Below are 20,453 nucleotides of genomic sequence, written 5' to 3'. Positions count from 1 at the left end.
TTTAAGTAACATATAAATGGCATACAATTAAGTACTCTCAACCAATTTGAGCTAGTACTTTTCCACATTACATCAATCAATATTTAATGTCATAAAGGCTCCCACTACCCGCATTTATTAATTAATTAATTATTTAATTAATTAAATTTCACGGGTCTTATAGTTGTGTTCTTTAGTTGTGGTCATAGGACATATTTTGATTTAAATGAATATTTTGGTTAGCTGTGATAAACTTTCCAATTGTTGTTGTTTTAACTTTACGAGACCGAAATAGATCACTTGGACAACCACTTTCTTAATGACTATATTATGGATATTGTTTTGAGTATTACATGTTATGCCTATTTCATATAGTAGTTACTACTTTATTTTGCTTGGTGATGCTTTTGCAAACCTGGTTTACAACAATTTTTTTTGCTTGCTTATCCACGTGATAAATGGAAACAGTGTTATGAGTGTAAACAATGCTTGTGACAGTAGCATTCACACTATTCATTAATTTGGTATTGCTCTTTATTGATGAAACAAAATAAGAAAACCAATTCTGCTAAAGTTAGAGTGTTGTCAATTAATTTGGTATTCAATGTAAAGGAAATTTATTAGTGACAATTCACAAATTATATACTTTTATATGTACCATATAATAAGTAACATCTTAACTGGAAAAAAAATAGTAGTAACATTAAGAAATATAACACTAAAATCATAAAATTCTTCTTAGCTTCCTACTTTTTGGTTCCACTGCTTCTCGATTTAAGTATACAAGGTCAACTCATAAAAATGCTTCAACTGCTTATTAGTCCTACTTCCAAACACAATATTATTTTTCCTTATTTTTTCTTATTGGTCCTACTTAATGCCTTTCTATTGGGTCACTTTCTATGAACAAGAGAAAAGAAAGGAACAGTGGGAAGAAACTTAATGTTGAACTTGCTTGAGAACATTAAGTTTATGCAAAAGAGTAATTTTAACATTCCATCTAATAAACTGATAATATCAAAACTTCATAATAGCCAAATGAACAATTTCCAACCACCTGCCAAATGAACAATTGGTAACAACCTTAGTCCTTATAATTTTTCTTTAGGAGAAATAAAACACAAAGTGTCACAATACAAGCTCAAGACAAAACAGAAAAAAATAAACAAAACAAAACGGCTTTGTTTCTCCCATTTTTCTCTTTGCCGTTAACTTTTTCTTTAGTTTGGCATTCTTCTGCACCAACTGCAGTACCATTCTCTCACTTCCACTAACATTTTCATTCTTTTCTTCTTCCATTTCTGACTTTCCTTCCACTTAAGGTTCCACCTCATCAGCCCATTGGAAGTAGTTACAATGTGTTTCGCTCCACAAAACAAAGTAACGAATTTACCAAAATTTTGACATCTCCAATAACAAAATAACGAATCTAAACACAACAAAAAACTAACACTTACTGCCTAATTTCAACAGCTCCAGAAAAATCTTCCATTATTTTTTATGGTGGTGGTTGCTTTAAGAAGTAGTAATCTTTTGCCACATCCACAAAGTTTTGTTCCAAATTGCAAAGATCCCAGTTGTGCAAACGACAACGATGACGACGCATCAGACTTTGATCCATTACTCCTTTTCATTGTTAAACCCTAAAACAAAACAAAAAATCTTAATCCATAAATGAACCTACCTTATATTGATGAACAACTTCTTACCACTTTGTTATTCTACGTATCAGTACTGGATTTGAATTTCTATTCCCTAAAATTAGAACACAAAGCTCTCCTCAAAACTTTTCCTCTTCGATGCATTCACAAAGCTCTTTGTCTACACCCTCCTATGTTTAAAACACATGTTAAATTTAATTTTTAACATTAAATATATTAAATTAATTAATTAAATAAATAATCAATAAAATAAATTAATTTAACATGTGTCAGCATCCTTAGGTACACATGTCGCTAGATTATGAGCCTACTTGGAACGTCGTTTGCCACGAAGTCACACAATTAACATCATTCAAAAATAGGGACTGAAACCATGAGTTTTGCAAGTATGAGGACCAAAATGGTTTAAGGTTTCCAGAAGGGACCATTTCCAAAATATGATAATTGTACAAGGACGAAAAACACAATTAACCCATATTACTTGTCTATAACAAGAGAAATTAATACTATTTATCTATAATAGTAATTTCAGTATTGTTAAGAAAGTAGTCAACAAAATAGAAATGGTAAAGTAACCCAAAGTTGTCTTCCAACGAACTCGGAATTGAATTCTAACTAATTAGTTCGTATGAAATTATACAAAAGGGGTTGGTCAAATAATAAAAGTAACAAGAGAAATAAACTTGGTGAAAGATAAAAAGATATAAAAATAATGTTAAAGAAAACAGATTGCTTCCACAGCTTTTTCAAAATAGATTCATCATTGATTTTCTGAATATTATTGCTCAATTAATTATTGTTGTAGATTTGCAAATTATTCAATATAAAGTCTCAATTAATTTGTCGGCGTTCTCATTTTTAACAAAGGTACAGTCTCAATCAAAAGTGAAAACTTTTAGACTATCCACAATGAATTCAATCAAAATACAGTTTCAATCAAATTTTACTATGTCTAGTTATGTTTATTGTTTTATCTTCTCACCAAATAAAAAGCTTAATTAGTCAAAATAAAGTCTTGACTAAATGTTGCTATAGTAATTACCTTTAACCAAAGTAAAATCTCAATTATTGGTAAACACTTATTTAATCACATGAAAGTTTCTAAATAAAATCAAAGTAAAGTCTTAATTAAATTTAAAAGTACATGGACTCATATGATCAACATACATATAGATTTAAAATCATTACTTGCTATTTGATTCAAGAAACAAAAAATAGAGATAAAGTAAAACCTCAAAAATAATAAAAAGAACAAAAAATTATTTCATTCTAACATCAGAATCCATAATAAATTACATAATAAATTACAGTGGAACCAACCCTTGAAACCTAACACTTCATGGAATAAAAATAAAATAGAAATAAGGAAAGAGAGAGTGCAAAGAGAAAACAAAATTAGGCCCCTAAATTCCGAAATTTCAGACTTGTATTTTCTGCTTTTCCTTGGTCTCTTTAAATAGGACTTGAGTTGAATTTTTCTATTGCTAAAATCTCTCAAATATCTTTTAAAATAAAGATAAAAATAAATATTATTTATCTCATGCTAAACATCACTGATTTCATTTGGATAGAAATTTGAACCAAATAAATTGATTAGATTATTGAGATGATTCAATCTAATAAATACTTTCAAATAAATGAAACAAGAATGATAATAATATTTTAATTTTAATATAATAATATATTATTAAAATATAATTTAGTCTTTTACGATACAACTTAAGATTTATACATTAAATTACAAAGTTCGATTAACATTATTTTCCATTCCAAGTCATCCCCTCCGGTAATAATTAGGATAAATATACACGTAACATATTCAATTATACTGAAGTTGTTTTAAATTTATAATTTCTTTTAGGTTAAAATATCTTTTTGTTTAATTTTTTATCAAGTTTTGTCAAATAAATCTTAATTTTGTTTTTATATTCAAATAATTCACTTCGTGGTTTTTTTAATTTTAAATGTCCACATATCAATCCAGTGTATCACATGACAAAGTCAATGTTTTATATTCAATTTAATCCCTATATTTATTATTTTTGTTCTATTTAGTCCCAATTTTTATTAACATGAACCACTAATATATTAAAATTTACATCATTATAACTTTGACATAAAAATTAAATTTGGTCACATTCAATAAAGATAAACTTGGTTAATTTTAAATAAAATTGAAACTAAATTGAACAAAAATAACAAATATAGAATCAAATTGAATATAAAATATTGAGTTGACACATGATACACTACTAAATTCACACATGAATACATTAAAAAATTAAAAAATCAAAAAAATCATGACAAAAAAAAAGTAATTAAAACCTAATTGAACACAAACAAAACTAAAAATTATTTCATAAAATTTCATAAAAAAATAATACCAAAAAGATATTTTAACCTTTCTTTTATTATATACTACGATAAAATTGTCAACTTTCACTTGGCACGCAAATGATGTAAATTATACGTGATTGTGACCGAAAAGTTATTCTCTTTGATCAAAGATTGTTATCATTCTTTTGCAGCTAACATTAATATTTGTATTCAAACCATATAGGAAAAGCCTTCTATTAAATTACTTTGGTTTTTCCACGAGAAAAAACTGTAATTACACTTTGGAAATAAACATCATAAATGAAGTTGAACATAAATAAATATCATGAAATGAAATTGGTACACGGCTACACAGGCAGCTGGAAAGTACTCACAGCATCATTTGCCTTGGGAATTTTGACGACTAAGATTTCAAAACAAAAATATAACAAAACTCATGAAGGTAACATTGGTACAAAAGCCTAGTGAATACTCAAAGGTAACCCTACTACGCAGTTTCTTTCTTCTTCTTGGGCATTCTATATCCTCCAACAACACAGGCATGGTCCCTCTCAAATGGCTCAAGGGTCACTTGCTCGAATGGTTTGAATTGATCTGCCTTCAACTTGTTCACTTCGCTTTCAAACACTGCCTCCGCAGGTACTGTAGAGTCTATGCAGTTAGCCTAAACATACACAAGATAAATGTAAGTGAGAACAATTAATCTACACAATAAAAATTCCCCCTTTCTATGTTTAGGGTTTGAAGCCTGAAAGTCCCAAGTTTAAATTTTGGAAACACCCTAAAAGGGTAAATGCCGATTCTATCTATCCCTGAAGATACCTTGATTGAAATAACAAAATGACCTCCTGCTTTGAGATAATACGAAGCATTCAACCCCAAAATCCTAGCCTGCAATGCTCACCAAAAATTAATAAACAAATATTATTTGACTGTAAGTTTCAAACAAAAGTATTAGTTACTTGATTGTTTTCAGAAGCTTTATCTTCAAATGGAATACATTTCCAGCAAATATAGAACAGAATCGCCACACTAAAATCATATCACTAAACGCAAATGAAAACTGATATACGTAGGGAAAATGAAAGAAACAGGAAATTTAAAAAAAAAAAAATTGGTACTGAATAAGGAAAATGCAAACAAATGAATTCAGCAAAGCCGTTGTAGCTTAAAAAAAACTAGTAGTAAAAATATGAATGGAAACGACAGAAAACATATTGATGTGCATCAGAAACTCGGGTGTGCATCATCCATGCTGTCTTGAAGGGGAATCCGAGAAACTCATCATATGCACAGATTGTCTCGCAGATACTAATTGGACACAAACTTAATAATATAATATATATATATATATATATATATATATATATATATATTCAAATTAATTAAAAATGAAAAAATAATGGTACTAAGAATATAAAAAAATAGCGAACCAATATAAAAAAGAAAACATTGATTGGCATCAGAATCTCGGGCCTGCATCATCCAAGATGTCTTGAAGGGGAATCCGAGTAACTCATCATTTGCAAATAAAGTACCCAACAAACACAGAAGAAAAAAAACAAAAAATATCCAAATAGCAAACTGTACTATTTATTTACCAAGATAGCACAAGAATTCAATACCCGGAAAGCCAATTCTAGCTTGTCACCTCCTCACTCCAGAAAACTAGCAATAACGACATTTTAGTTTCTAGGAAAACAAATTCTAACCTAGATTTCTAAAAGGGTAAATGAACAAGTGATGAATCAAAATAAAACAAACAATAATATGCCACTGCTGATATTAAAACATCAATGTCTTGACATACTAGTACCTATATGCTGTAAATAAGACGATGGAGAGAAATTAAACACACCTGATCAGGCTGAGCAACATCAGAAAAAATGACATCAACCATTCCAACCAACATTCGGTATTTAGCAGGATGTCTAGCATCTTCAATAATGGGTATAACATTAGTACGTTTTTTTGCCATGTTGACCAAATCACGACCACTTCTATGAGAAAACTCTACTGCATAGACAACACCTGACTACATACAAGAACAACACAGCCCAAGTAAGCTATTACACTCCACAGATCCGATGTTATACATTTCTATAATATACTTACAGGGCCAACAACGTCAGACACGTGAGAAACAGTTGTCCCAGAAGCAGCTCCTAAGTAAAGGACTCTGGCTCCAGGTTTCTTCATGAACCAAATTCAAAATTAATTAAAAATACATAAAAAGCATATTTGAAGTACACCTAAACAGAGCAAGCTTGCTGCCAAGACAAACTTACAATCCAGATGTTGTCAACTCCACCAAGGATAGCAGCAGCCAACTTTGAACGAAAAGGATTCCAAATTCTATATTCGTCTTTTGAACCATCTTCATTCTGCAAAATAAAGTTATTACTTCATACATAACCTATGTAACCTTAATCTACTCAACGGATGAACAGGAAAAGCACCTGGACAGTAATCCTTTTCTCATTGTAAACAGCTTCGCCAGGAACAAGATTCTTAGTTACAAGTGCGTCTTCTTTACCCTTGGCAATGAAAATTCCTTCATGTCTATGCGGCTGAACTACGACTTTGCTCCCACCCTTCATTCCACCTCTGCCACCGCCACGGCCACCACCCCTGCCGCCTCCACGGCCACCACCACCTCTGCCTCCACCTCTGGCTTTGAAGGGCGTACCCCTGTCTCCACCTCTTCCCCCACCACCTCTTCCTCTTCCCCTGTCACCCCTACCACCCCTGAATCCACCACCAGAACCACCACGACCTGCAGAAATTCAAACAGTTGTCAGGAAAAAGAAAGGCATTACCATTACATTCTTCTACTAATAAAAGAAATCATCGAAACACAAGAAAATGGGCGAGCAAAACACAATCTCCAGCATAGAACATGGTGTCATCAAGTGCTAAAGCGAAATGCGTAAAATGATACAGGCATAACAGAAAAGTTACCTCTGGGAGGAGCCATCTTAGAGAGAGCAGAGAGTGTAAACGGCTACAAAGTGCTATGCAAAGCAACAAAACAAAATTGGTTTTGAGGAGGACTTTTATAACTAGGGTTTAAGAAGTAGGGTTTTCATTTTACACAGGAAATAAATAAAAAATATATTCCTTTATCTACTGCTCTAACCCTAGCGCATCACTTCCGCTCCACTAAGCCTGGCCGGCCCATTTTTCATACTCATCTGGGCTTAGTTGGGAACACTAATTTCATTGTTTTTAGACTATTGCTTCCTGCATCTCCTTCAAATTTCAACCTGCACCCATCAAATATATGAAATCTCAAAAGTAACCTTATGGGTATTTTAATCTAAATGTGCTTCTTCTTCTTCTCCAACTCACCCACTTCTCCAACCACGGAGCTTGCCACAAATAAATCCATCTTCGTGGGTATTGCCTGAACCCGTCCCCGTTTTGACGGAGAATTCTCGCATTGATTGGGTATGAGTATAGGAAATCCCGATTTTTTCAATTGGGTATGGGGATGTACATATCCCCGTCATAATACCCGTCCCCGTTTAAATTATTAAAATATTCCCAATTAATTAAATAACCATATATATATTATTTTTTATTTCTTCTAATTATTTTTTATTTCTTCTAATTATTTGGTTTGTCATGAAATTTATTTGCATTTCAAAATATATTTTTCATCTTATCATAACATTTATGTAATTATGTTAAAAAGATGTATGTCAATTAAAAAATTTTATGTCTCACATTTGAATATTTCTATTATTTTTTAATATTTTTATTTAATGTATATTTTTTTTACATAAGAATGTTTAATACTCTCAATTTAAGTATTTAATAGCACAAACTTTTCGTTTACTAGGTAATATAAAAAAAATCATTTACTTATTATTCTTATTATTAGTTTTTGTTTCATTTGAAGAACTCTTTTGTTTCATTGGAACAATTTTTGTTATTTCTCAACAAATAAGTATATATGTTGATATTTGATAAGTTTTCTTAGATCTCTAAGATATTTTTCAACTTATCATACCCTTAATTATACATTTGTTTTCCTTTTGTGTGATTTCTTTCAATAGTCTCTCAAATTGTTTGTAAACATTTGTTAATTTTTTTATATTTTTATTTCTTGTTTATTTTTATTATGTAGAATATTATTTCGATATATTTTATCTACTTATTTTTTATTTTCTAACTCATTATCAATCATACTGTAATTTTTTCACTATAATTGTATAAATAAATTTTATTTACTACAATATAAAAAATTTATGTAATTGTCATGAATATTTTTTTATCACCATCCAACATAATTGAAATTCAAAAGATACATGATTTATGTTAAAATTATATTATTATGATTATTATTTGTTCTTTGTATCATTTTGATCAAGTAATGTATTATAACTTTTATTAGTGTATGAAAAAAAGATTCATTAGAATTTAAAAGATTGAAGTAAACAAACATTTAAAATATATTTTAATTTGAATATTTATTTTCCTTTTATACTTTTTAAAAAATATTTTTTAATTTTATCAACTAGGTTTCATTAATGTTTGCAAATTTAATAAATGTGTTGGTTCTCATGAAATTTTATTTGGTATTATAATCTAAAATGTAAACAATTATAATTTATTTTAAACTTTTATTATGATTATTATTTGTTCTTTGTATCACTTTGATCAAATGATGTATTATAACTTTTATTAGTGTATAACAAAGAGATTCATTAGAATTTAAAAGATTGAAGTAAACAAACATTTAAAATATATTTTAATTTGAATATTTGTTTTTATTTTATATTTTTTTTAAAATATTTTTAAATCTTATCAACTATGTTTCATTAATATTTGCAAATTTAATAATTGTTTTGGTTTTCATGAAATTTTATTTGGTATTATAATATAAAATGTAAATAATTATAATTTATTTTAATTTTTTATTATGATTATTATTTGTTCTTTGTATCATTTTGATCAAATGATGTATTATAACTTTTATTAGTGTGTAAAAAAGAGATTTATTAGAATTTAAAAGATTGAAGTAAACAAACATTTAAAATATATTTTAATTTGAATATTTGTTTTTCTTTTATATTTTTTAAAAAATATTTTTAAATTTTATCAATTATGTTTCATTAATATTTGCAAATTTAATAATTATTTTGGTTCTCATGAAATTTTATTTGGTATTATAATATAAAATGTAAACAATTATAATTTATTTTAAAGTATTTGATATGAAGAAACAATCATCCTTCTAATATTGAATATTTGATAATATTATATTTCCTTTATCATAATTTTTATTATTATTTTATGAAAATTAATTAAAATTAATATTGAAGTAGTAATAAAATGTGTATGAGTATGCGTACGAGATTATAACCGGTGGGGATGGAGATGGGACAAAAGTTTGATACCCGTTAGGTCTGAGTATAGGAATGATGATGAATTTTTTTTATCGAGATGAGTATGGGATAGCGAAACCCGTGTCCACCCGTCCCGTTGACATCCCTAGCCACAACTGCTTCTATTGTGAGTAAATACACTCCCACCAGCTGTCCAAAAAAAAAATTACATTCTCACCATATATGTTTTTAGTTTTTTCAATCATTAGACTATTATTTCCTTTACATATAGGAAAAATGATATTTCGATTATTAACTTTTTTACGACTTCTCTTACTATCTGATTTGGCATTTTAGTTACACAAAAATAATATAGCAACAGCAGTCTTACGAAATTACGTACTAAGGCATTGAACGAAAAATGTATCAAATCTTTTTGTCCTTTTTGGTTATGTTGTTGTAGTAATATGAGAACAAATCAGATACAGTAACTCGTAATCATATCAAATAAAGAGAAAAACTGAATCCGTATTTAATAATTTTGTATGAAAAAATTTGATGCTATTTATTTGATAACATTTTAAAAAAAAATATTGATTAAAAAATGCAATAAACATTTCAAAAAAAAAAATATATATATATATAGAGAGAGAGGAGAGTGTCACGGCTCTCCCAAAGATTTTTAATTTTTTTTTTAAATTATATATATATATATATATATATATATATATATATATATTTTAAATTTTTATAAAAAATTAAATTATAGGTAGTATATTTTATAAATGGATGAAAATTAAATTGTTTGTTTCTATTTCTTTTATAAAACACAGTTAATGTTAATAGATAATAAAACATAAAATTAAATATATATATATATATAAAGAATAAAATTATTTATGTTTAGTTAATCTTTTGGTCGCTATTTTTATTCAAAAATGTCAAGTTAGTTCTCAATTTTTTTTTAGTCTTAATTTGGTCCCGACTTTTGAAAAAAGATGCAATTTGGTTATTCTTGTTAAATTTATTGAAGCAGATCAAGAAGTTTCATCAAGATTGACAGTGGGATTATGTTAATTATACCAACAAAAACAACCATTTTTATTTACAACTTCAATTTTAATGAAAAAATATTGATTCGTTTCAAGAAATAAATTTAATGAAAATGACAAAATTGTATCAGTTCTTCAAAATTCAGAACCAAATTGAAACTACAAAAAATTGGAGGACCAACTTAACATTTTTAAACTAAAACAATAACAAAAGAGTAATTAAATCAAATATTTATTAAGATATTTTTTATGACCTTTCTTGTTGTCTTGTTTGTTTTACACAAATTGCACTCATATCTCCCTCTCATGTTTTTTTTTGAAGAAAAAAATGAAGTTATGTATAAACTTATTATTTTTTTTCTTTCATTTCTCATTTGTCCTATTTCTTTTTTAAAGAAAAAATAAAAATTCTCTTTTATCTTACTTGATAATGAAATATTAATTTAATATTTAACATTATTTTTTTATCTCATAAGCCTTTGGTATATTATTTTTTATGAATATAGAAGAAAAAAAATAATGTATTATGTGTTTTTTTCATAATAATTAAATTCACACTATTAATTATTATTATATACTGTCAACATCCAATTTCGTTCGCCTTAATAAATATAATAGAATAAATAATAATAATAATATATTTAGAAAAAAGAAATAAACAAATAAAAAATAAGTAAGATTTTCTTTCGAATATTTTTCTTTTTCTAAATAATAATAATATAATAATAATAATAAATAAAAAGGAAAAATTGTTTTAATCTTTTATGTGTTTTCTTTTGATGCATTGTGTTTATTTTATCCCAAAATATTCTATCCACTCATACCACATTTTCTTGTAACTAACAACAGTCCAAAATTTTATATTCCCACCCCACTCTATGCTTTGCTCCAAATCAAGAAGTTAATGATGAGATTCTAATAATTAGAAGCAAAATCTGTTCTAATATTTAGAATCGTTTTTTCCGAGGATATTTGATTTTTGTGCTCTAATTTTTATGACACCTTTATTTTAGATAAAGAAAGTAGTAGTAATATGATTCTAAGCAATATCTATTTTACTAATTAGAATTAATTTTCCTAATCACTTTTGTTTTTGTGCTCTGTTTTGATCCCATCCTTGCCTTTTAAAATTCGTTATAATCAAGACCGACTTTATTATGAAATTACATTAGATTTATAATTTTATGTATATAAACCCATCAAGAAAAAGAATAAAGAACGATTATGGAGACCTTTCTCTTACCCTAAGCACACAATTTATTTTAACCCTCACATATAAAAAACTGACTCAACTTCGATCATCACCTCCACATGCTTCTTGGTGTTCCAACGCAACTATTTGTCTGCTCAAATAGGCATGCAAATCCAATCTTCTGTTCTGGTTCACAAAAATTAATTGTTGTTGTCTTATGCAGTCTATGTTGAGAATTGGTTATGATTTTGGTTGAATTTCTTCTTGGTGTGGAAAAAACATTATTGTCATGCATTTTGGGGTTCATTAGTTTTTCTAATTAATGCTTGTTGCACTAGGCTGCGAACGTTGTTGCATGAATAAGTGAGAGATCTCATGTTTTAAACATTCTATGTTTGCGTGAGTCCCATTTTTTAATACATTTTGGTTGGCCCATGATGTGGTTATAAGTTATAATATATATTTGTTTTGCACATGAAATCATAAGGTTGATCATGTGCCATCTTTTTTATATATTAGGTATTATTTTTAACTTTTTATTTAACCTTTTACAAATAATAAAATAATATGTTTAATCCTAAAAGTTATTTCCTAATCTTTTATTTATTTATTTCCTAATGCTTTTATAAATTATGGATATATAATAGTCACATTTTTTTTCTTTTTTGGGTATCCTATCTTATTTTGAAAGTTTTTTTAAAAAATAATAAATAAATAATTTAAGTACACTTTTAACTTTTACAAGGTATAAGTGCTCATGTGACTGCTCGCGTCATCTTAGTACTTAATACCTTCACTTTTCTATAAAATTAATAAAAAAATACAAAAATTTCAAATATTAAAAAAAAAAAGCGATATCAACGTCTTTGAACAAATTGTTTTCAAAAAGTTTTTCATAAAGAACTGTGTGACCTTGATTCTCCATTATGAACGGAGATACATAGGAGCAAGGAGTAATCCTTGTCGGGCCCAATTTTTTTTTTTTAATTTTCTCTTTTTTTTGTACTATTTTGGAAAATAAACATTTAAAGGTGATCACATCCATTTGTATTTTAATTAAAGCTATTGTCTTAGGATGAGCGTTGTAGGGTACTACCACCTTCTCTACATGCAACCAACTCCTGTAACCAAAATATGTTTTTGTAGACCTTACTCTTTTTTTTATGGTTTTCCATAGTTTCCTATAATAACTATGGTGGCGACTCCAAACCTCTTTTTTTAATATTTTATTTTTGGTTTGTCGTCTCATTGCGATTTTGGTTGCGACATATACAAACAATTTTTAAAACAAATTCATGATCATGAATAAAATTTTTCTGAGTTGGTTTTGAATAGATTTTTCAGGCAATTTTAAGTAATATAAATGTTTATGTTATTTCCGTAAGAATAAGACCTATTTTCTCCCATAAATTTTTCTGCAATATATTATATCCTGAAACATGTACCCATAAAACAATATTATAAGGTAAAATTAAGTAAACCTTTTTCAAGTCAAAATTAGCTTGTAGATAAATTAAAATAAACTTCTAGAGAAGTCAGAGGAAAATAATTAACTATTCAATTCCTATTTCAAAGGAAGACCTTAAATTTTTGTAATTTAAATTTAACATAATGTACATTTTGATTTTTTTTCTTCAGATTATTACATCTACAAGAGGATCAAGTAGAGGAACCAAAACGAATTAGTATAATGTATATTTATTTGTTTGGATATTTACATTGATATAAAATAAGAACTTTAATATTTTATATTTTCTTTTCTAGTTACATTTAGAGATTTATAACTTTCATAAAGATGAATATAGTTTAAATGAGATCTTTTTTTTTTTACTTTCACCTTTACACTATTTGTCTTTTTTCACATAAAATATTATTTGAATTTCTCACACATTTAGACCACGACATTTATTCGAAGGAGGAATCATCGTGAATCTCTTGATGTAGAACTCATAGTTGTAGATGATCATGTAGGTGAAGTTGATGTTGAAGTTGATGTTGTAGTTGATGTTGTCGTTGCAAATGAACCGATAGGGATTGGTGAGGGTCAAGAGGCTCAAGAAGGGTTTGTTGGAGGTTCATTAGATACCTTTTTGCTCAAGAACTACGTTGATCACGTGGCTTTGAAGATATGGGATGGGGAGTTTAGTAAATACAACTAAGTTTGATGTTATTTTGATGATAATTTTGCATTTTATATAGTATGATACATGCATTATGTGTAGGACCAAGGAGAATTGAAATTGGTATCTCATGGACGGAAGTTGAGTAAACTTGGTGTTCTTGATGGCTATATTGACGAGTATGTTTTGGTTTGTTTCCTTTATGCAAAATTAGTTATAAGATGACTTATAAGGAATTGTTATCGCATTTGTGGTGTTAGTTGGATGATGTTTTTGCATTACTTCATCTCCCTATTATGGGACAATTTTGTCTAGTTGTGACTTTGGAGTTTGCTGCTATTGTGTCAGTATTGGTGAACTTGTGGAAAGGTCAAATGCCATCTCAGAAATGAGGAAATGTCAAGGGGCACATGCTAGATTCAGCTAGTTGAGAGAGGTATATCAAAAGTTGTGCACTCTAGAATGTTGGGAATTCATTGCACAAGCCTTCTTGTTCATCTCGTGGGGTATCTATCTTTGCTAAATAGAGTTCCACTTTGGTCAATGTCTCCTACTTTAGGGATTTGACATCTTGTGGTGGGTATTCATGTGAAGTGGCTGCATTGACATATATGTATGAGCAACTTGGTAATGCATGCTTTTCCTAGGCAAAGCAATTTGGTGGTTATGCAACACTTTTATAGGTACTTTGTACATAAATTTCATTCATATTTAATTTAAAAGTTGTTGGTATGATATAATCTTGATTTTAAATCATTACAAAGTTGGATATATGAGCACTTCCTCAGGATGAAAATGATGAGAGGTTGTATAGTCATATGACAAGATGTTGCCTTAGGTTAGTCGTTATGTAATAAGGCAACAAATATGCCTAATCAGAGAAGTTAGGTGATAACTTCATTGTTTGACTTATGGTGGGTTCGTATGGAACCCATACGAGGTGCATCACATCACTCGTCTATTTCAGTCAATATCATTGTTCTCTATATTCATTAGGTTGGGTGGTTATGTGCATCGTCATTTGTCAAAGAGGGTGCTGCAACAATATGGATATCAGCAGACCATTCTGAGATCTGCTAATATAGTTGATGTTTATGATTTAGGTGTCATAGATGCACATTGGTTTTGATTAAAGAGATAATCACATTTCCTTGTGCTAGTTATACTTGGGTGCAAATTAAACTTGTATTTTATATACTTACCACCTCATTCACATCCTAATATGATGAAGGATTGACCCCAACCAAGGATGGAGGCACATGCTTAAGAAGACTAAGCATGTTTAAAAGGAAGTTCACTAATCCTTCATCCCTTTCATTTGTGTTGTTATTTTTTATTTCCTAAGTTGACTTAGTTGAATCAACTTTAGTTGACTTGTTGACCTTTGACTAGGTTTGACTTGTTGATTATAGTTGACTTGACTTAAGCCAACATGCTAATCTATGTTTATTTGCTTTGTAGGTTAATTAGGAGTAAAAAAACAATGCTAGGTGGCGCATGTTGATTGGGGAGCATAAATGATATGGAGGAGAGAGTAAAGTAAAGGCATAAAGCATAAAGAAAAAGGCATAAAGCAAGTGTACCTATGTACCTTTGGTCTCCTTTGTTTTTACCACACTATGGCCACTTTTTAGAGACATGAGACACATTCTTGGTCTCCTTTTGTGCTAGAACGAAATTAGCCTTGCACACACCATAGTTAGCTCTTTTGTCTCTCATTTTTGTAACCTTATTTGACCTAGTTTCTAGAAGCTAGGGTTAGGTTTTTGTAGAGACATCCTTAGGTATCTTTTATTTGCATAGAGGACCCTAAACTCTTCTATATAAGGGGTGCTCCTAGACATGTAAAAGGGTTGAACATTTTGAAGTAAAAACACTCTTGTGTCTCAACCATTTGTGAGAGTTTCCTCCCTAGGGAGTGAATACTTTTAAGCCTTATCTTGCATAGCAAGTGGCGGCACACATCCACTCATCTTCAAGGTTGCCATGGCTTTTAGCCTAGCCTTGTAGTGGCGTGCTTCTCACATTTTTTCCATTTCTTTCCTTTCCATTTTCTGTTTTCTTCTTCCTTTAATTGTTCTTGGTTTTCTATGGTTTATGTGCTTTCCATTTCCTTTTCATTTTGAATCAATCCATCATCTTCTTCTCTTGAGCTTTGTGAAAGGAACCTTCACATCTAGATAGCTTGCTATCTTAATATCCAGTGGGGATTTCACTTAGCTTTCTTAATCAACTCACACCATATTCAATAATCTTAAAAAGGAACAACATAATCCTTCATCATAATAACACAAATGTCTTTTGTCCACAATGTCCATTTTCTTTGTCAAATCTTAAAATGACAACAACAAAATAAAGACCAAAAGTTATACATTGCACCCACTCAAGTAGGTCTCCCGCGTACCAAAAATCTCATAAGTGGTAAACGATCTAGTGTAATCTCCTCTCATTAGTTCATCTCCACTCATAAACAATTCACATTCTTTCAATACAAGTTTTGATCAACTTCATTTGATACCCTACTCCAATAATAACATTCCATTTGTGGCATAAAAAATCCAACACCCAAAAAGTTAAAAAGAAAACATTCTTAAAATAAAAAATTCAATTATGCATAATTTCCACTACATAACTATGCAAGAAAAATAAATCATTCTGAAACCGCAAATCTAGACAACATTTACCAGGTTAGGTGTTTCACCATAGAGGATATTCTTTTATAATGAAGATTTCGCAATACATTTTCATTTTCTGGATGGCCCAACCCAGAATGTATTTATGGATCCAAAAATATATTACAAATTCTTTATTTTGGAAAAAAATTATTATATTATAGAATACCTAATTTGGACAATGTATTTCATAATTCCCTTTTCGATACACCGTCTCTACTGCATAATATACAATTCATAAGTCATTTTTCAGATCTGGAATCAGAATGAGTAATTCAAAAAGCATCATTCTATTCTGGAATGGGTACTCTGAAAATCATCATTCTATTATGGAGTATAAAATCCAGAATGTTATTTCGGATCCAAAAATAACTTTTAAATTGTATGTTCCCTATCCAGTAATATGTTTCACATCTTTCATTGCGAAAAAATGACAAAACCCTAAATAAACCTCTAAGCCCACCACCGAAACAATCATAATACAACAAAACTAAAGCAAACACCATACTTTTACACAACGGTGTCAACAATGAACACCTTGCAACTCCCTTTGTGAATGGTGAAGCTTCTAAACCTTCAAAGCTCATATAGTCAACGAAGATATTGATAAAGATGGAGGAGGGAAAAAACATGCATAAGAGAGAAGGTTGAGTGGGAAGAACAACAACTAGTTGGATGATATTAACTTGAAAGGATAGAATGGACATTTAAAAGGTTATGGAGTGTAGGGAGAAAAAATGGGTGGAGGAGTAAGAGCCCTTTAGTATTAGTGTTGGGGGCTTCTCCCTACACCCCCAAAACGTTTCTTCAGTACCCCTAACAATCAGACATTATTACCATTATATCCTTACCTAACTCGGTTGTTGGGGGTAATTAATAAGAGTTACCGCGATGAGTGTTTGAACTTTAAGACTGCACCTCCAAAATTTGTTAACTTTAACAATGCACCTCCAAACTTCTTCTTCCCGTTGATACTCCTCCTGGACCTCCAATTTTTTCTTCTGTTCCATTGTGCTATGTGCTATGAATAGCACGTTTATTCTCTGAAACATTGCTCATGAACGTAGTTCTGTTATATTCCATCTGTGGTCCGAAGCTGTAGTCCTTGAACCTCTCATTGTCTGGTCTCTCCTCCAACATCTTTGTTCTCTTTTCCAACATTGTGGTCCCCTCCCATCTTTCTGTTTGACACAAAAATGTTAGTGTTGCATTTATATTCCATTGTTATTTCATTGTTATTTTGAATGGTTGATAAATATGGTTGTTGTTGGTTGATAAATATGGTTCTCTGAAAATGTTCAAAATGGATGTCGACATCTGGTTCTATTTCTTCAACTGCGGATGTTGACATTTGGTTCATATTTTTCCTAGTTGTGGTTTTGAGTTCATGCACTACGAATGTCGACATCCGATTTACGTATATGAGTTGCGGATGTCGACTTCCGTTTCAAGTTGTTTGTTTTCTGGTTGGGGGCTTGTTTCAAATTTGAAGCAATACGAATGTTGACATCCGATTTACACGGATGAGTTGCGAATGTCGATATCCGTTAGTTGTGAATGTTTTTTAAACAAGTTTTATTTAATTTTGTGATGTTGTAGCATTTGATAAACCAAGTTAAGTTTTGATATACTTAAGATAAAATTTTAATAATGATTATATTTTTTTAATGTAATGAATCATGATTTTGTAAAAAAAAAATTAGAAAAGTTATGAATTACGAACCGGATGTGGACATCCGTTTTAGTAATGAAAACGAATCTCAATTTGGATGTCCACACCAACAAGGAATAATTTTTTTTATTCATATCATTGGCGACATCCGTAAGACATGTTTACGACTTGGTTGTGCAATAATGAATTTTTTTCCCATTCAAAATGGATCTCAATTTCTTTTCATTGAAATAATTTTAGAAAAGTTTATACATTATATATTATTTTAAATATATAAACATTTATTTACTAATATATATTTTTTATTTCCTATATTATATAACTGCATAATTATTTTTTGCATTATTATTTGTGAAATTGCTATTAACAAAACGGATGTGAACATTTGGTGTGTAAAAATTGTAAGCGAGATGTCCACATCAACAAGTCATGTTTCAAACACTCTTCTTTTATTTTTTGATGCACCCGTCACATAACTACAATAAAGTGGTTATTTTTTTCTTTAAGATAAAGTTTTAATCATGACTATATTTTTATAATTTAATTAATTATTAGTTTTTTAAAAGAAATTTAAGAAAAGTGTTTAAATACCTGAAACGGATGTGGACATCCGGTATAATGTTGGAAACAAATGTCAATTTGAAAATCGGATGTCCACATTCGTAAGTCATTACAAGATTTTTCTCATTTAAATAATTTATTTTCCTTTCGATTTTTAATATTTTAAATATAAAAATATTTGTTTATTAATTTAGTTTTTTATTTTGTATATACATATGTAATTATGTAGTTATAAGTAAATAATTTTATTTTTCACATTATTATACTTAAAATGGATAACTAGAAACGGATATGGACATCCGATATAGTGTTGGAAACGAATGTCAATTTGAAAACCGGATGTTCACATCCGCAAGTCATTACAATTTTTTTCATTTAAATAATTTATTTTTCTTTTGATATTTAATATTTTATATATAAAATATTTGTTTATTAATTTAGTTTTTTATGTTGTATATACATATGTAATTATAAGTAAATATTTTTTTTTACATTATTATACTTAAAATTGATAACTAGAAGCGGATGTGGACATTTGGTACAGTGTTGGAGGTACTTGGTAATATTCCTGCACCCTCGCATCATACCCTTTCATCCTAAAATATAGTAGCCTTCATCCTTTAATGGGTTTTTGATAAAGCAATCATTTTTGCCACTACATTTGGAAAACAGCTAGTTTCCATGGAATGGTTGGTAAGTTTTCATATCAACACCATTTGTGCTTTTGGTGTTCCAAAGCACCAATCTCGTTTTCTTCCTTCATCAACGCTGCATCTGAGGAGTAATTGAGTGTGTGGAATTGGAATTGGGGTTGAGGAGAAGAAAAAGAGGAAGCAGTGTTTCATTATGGTTGCATCTTTTGGGGGCTCCAAAGTGGGCCATTTTGAGAACATACTCCGCAACGCTTGAACTGGATGTCGACATTCGGTTTGGCCAAATTTAGAGAAAAAAAATGACATCCGTAAACAACACAAAACAAAACGAAATAAATGTCAACATCTGCTGTTGAAGCACCTGAATCGAATGTCGACATCTAGTTTGGCCAATTTCAGCGAAAAAAAGTGACATTCGTAAACAACACAAAACAAAACAAAATGGATGTTGACATCCGCTATTGAAGCGTCTAAACTGGATGTCGACATCCGATTTGACCAATTTTAGAGAAAAATAAAAAGTGACATCCATAAAGACAAAAAAAAAAAAACGAAACGGATGTCGACATCCGTTGTTGAAGCCTCTAAACCGGATGTCGACATTCAGTTGGACCAGTTTTAGCGAAAAAATTAAATTAACGAAAGTGGTAGTCGCAGTTTACAATAACATATTCAAACATTTACAATTAACAAATTAATAAAGAATTTAACTAACCATATGATTAATTAGGGGAAGAATGACTTAACTGCTTGAAAAAAGGTGAAATACACAAATGGTGGAGAAGGTGAAGCACACAAATGGTGGAGAAGAGGACTGCGAATCTCGAGTTGGAAACTACAGTTGGGTGAATAGAAGAGAAGGGTCTAGGTCAACTGAGATTCAAAATATTGCGGGTGCAGAAGGTGGAGGTGGACTACTGCTAGAGAGAGAGAGAGAAAAGTTACTCTTTAATGTCTATTTTTACTACAAGGGCAAAACATAAATTAAAAATTTATTTGGGGTACTGAAGAAACGTTTAGGGGTGCAGGAAGAAGCCCCATTAGTGTTTCTTTCAAGGCCTTCAAATCATGACATATTTTTGGTCAATAATGCTTTCAACGTAAGGTTCTCTTATATTTCTTTTAGCACTTCCATAATTTCTTTTCTATACCTTCAAAAAAGTCTAAATTATCTATAGGTTAGAAACATTTTAAGTTACATAATTTAATATTTTATTCTGT

The 20,453-nt window shown here is 29.6% G+C and overlaps 1 protein-coding gene and 2 non-coding genes across 3 annotated transcripts; all 3 read right to left on the bottom strand.

The window, feature by feature from the left end:
* Positions 1 to 4,265: 4,265 nt before the first annotated feature.
* Positions 4,266 to 7,084, bottom strand: LOC114196193 (rRNA 2'-O-methyltransferase fibrillarin 1-like). Its single transcript, XM_028086756.2, has 7 exons — positions 6,939 to 7,084; positions 6,437 to 6,753; positions 6,266 to 6,361; positions 6,093 to 6,170; positions 5,836 to 6,012; positions 4,800 to 4,868; positions 4,266 to 4,641 (listed from the first exon to the last, which is right to left on the bottom strand). Exons 1-7 carry the CDS (start codon positions 6,952 to 6,954, stop codon positions 4,465 to 4,467), a joined length of 930 nt encoding a protein of 309 aa, XP_027942557.1. The 5' UTR covers positions 6,955 to 7,084; the 3' UTR covers positions 4,266 to 4,464.
* On the bottom strand, positions 5,201 to 5,271 carry LOC114164932 (small nucleolar RNA snoR60). The gene has a single exon (XR_003599666.1). It is a non-coding gene; the product is annotated as a small nucleolar RNA snoR60 (small nucleolar RNA).
* On the bottom strand, positions 5,436 to 5,506 carry LOC114164931 (small nucleolar RNA snoR60). Its single transcript, XR_003599665.1, has one exon. It is a non-coding gene; the product is annotated as a small nucleolar RNA snoR60 (small nucleolar RNA).
* Positions 7,085 to 20,453: the final 13,369 nt, after the last annotated feature.

Source organism: Vigna unguiculata, chromosome 9 (assembly GCF_037176805.1).
Source record: "Vigna unguiculata cultivar grain cowpea cultivar isolate G323 ecotype 2 chromosome 9, ASM3717680v1, whole genome shotgun sequence".
Taxonomy (NCBI): domain Eukaryota; kingdom Viridiplantae; phylum Streptophyta; class Magnoliopsida; order Fabales; family Fabaceae; genus Vigna; species Vigna unguiculata.
Note: the sequence above shows the minus strand (reverse complement) of the source record. Positions and strands in the feature narration are given on the sequence as shown.

Bases quoted from the DNA above. Each gene is read 5' to 3' on its own strand.
- LOC114196193 (XM_028086756.2), bottom strand. The intron at 6,362-6,436 runs GTGCTTTTCCTG...TTTATTTTGCAG, and splicing joins AGAAAAGGATTACTGTCCAG to AATGAAGATGGTTCAAAAGA. The intron at 4,642-4,799 runs GTATCTTCAGGG...GTGTATGTTTAG, and splicing joins ATTTTGTTATTTCAATCAAG to GCTAACTGCATAGACTCTAC.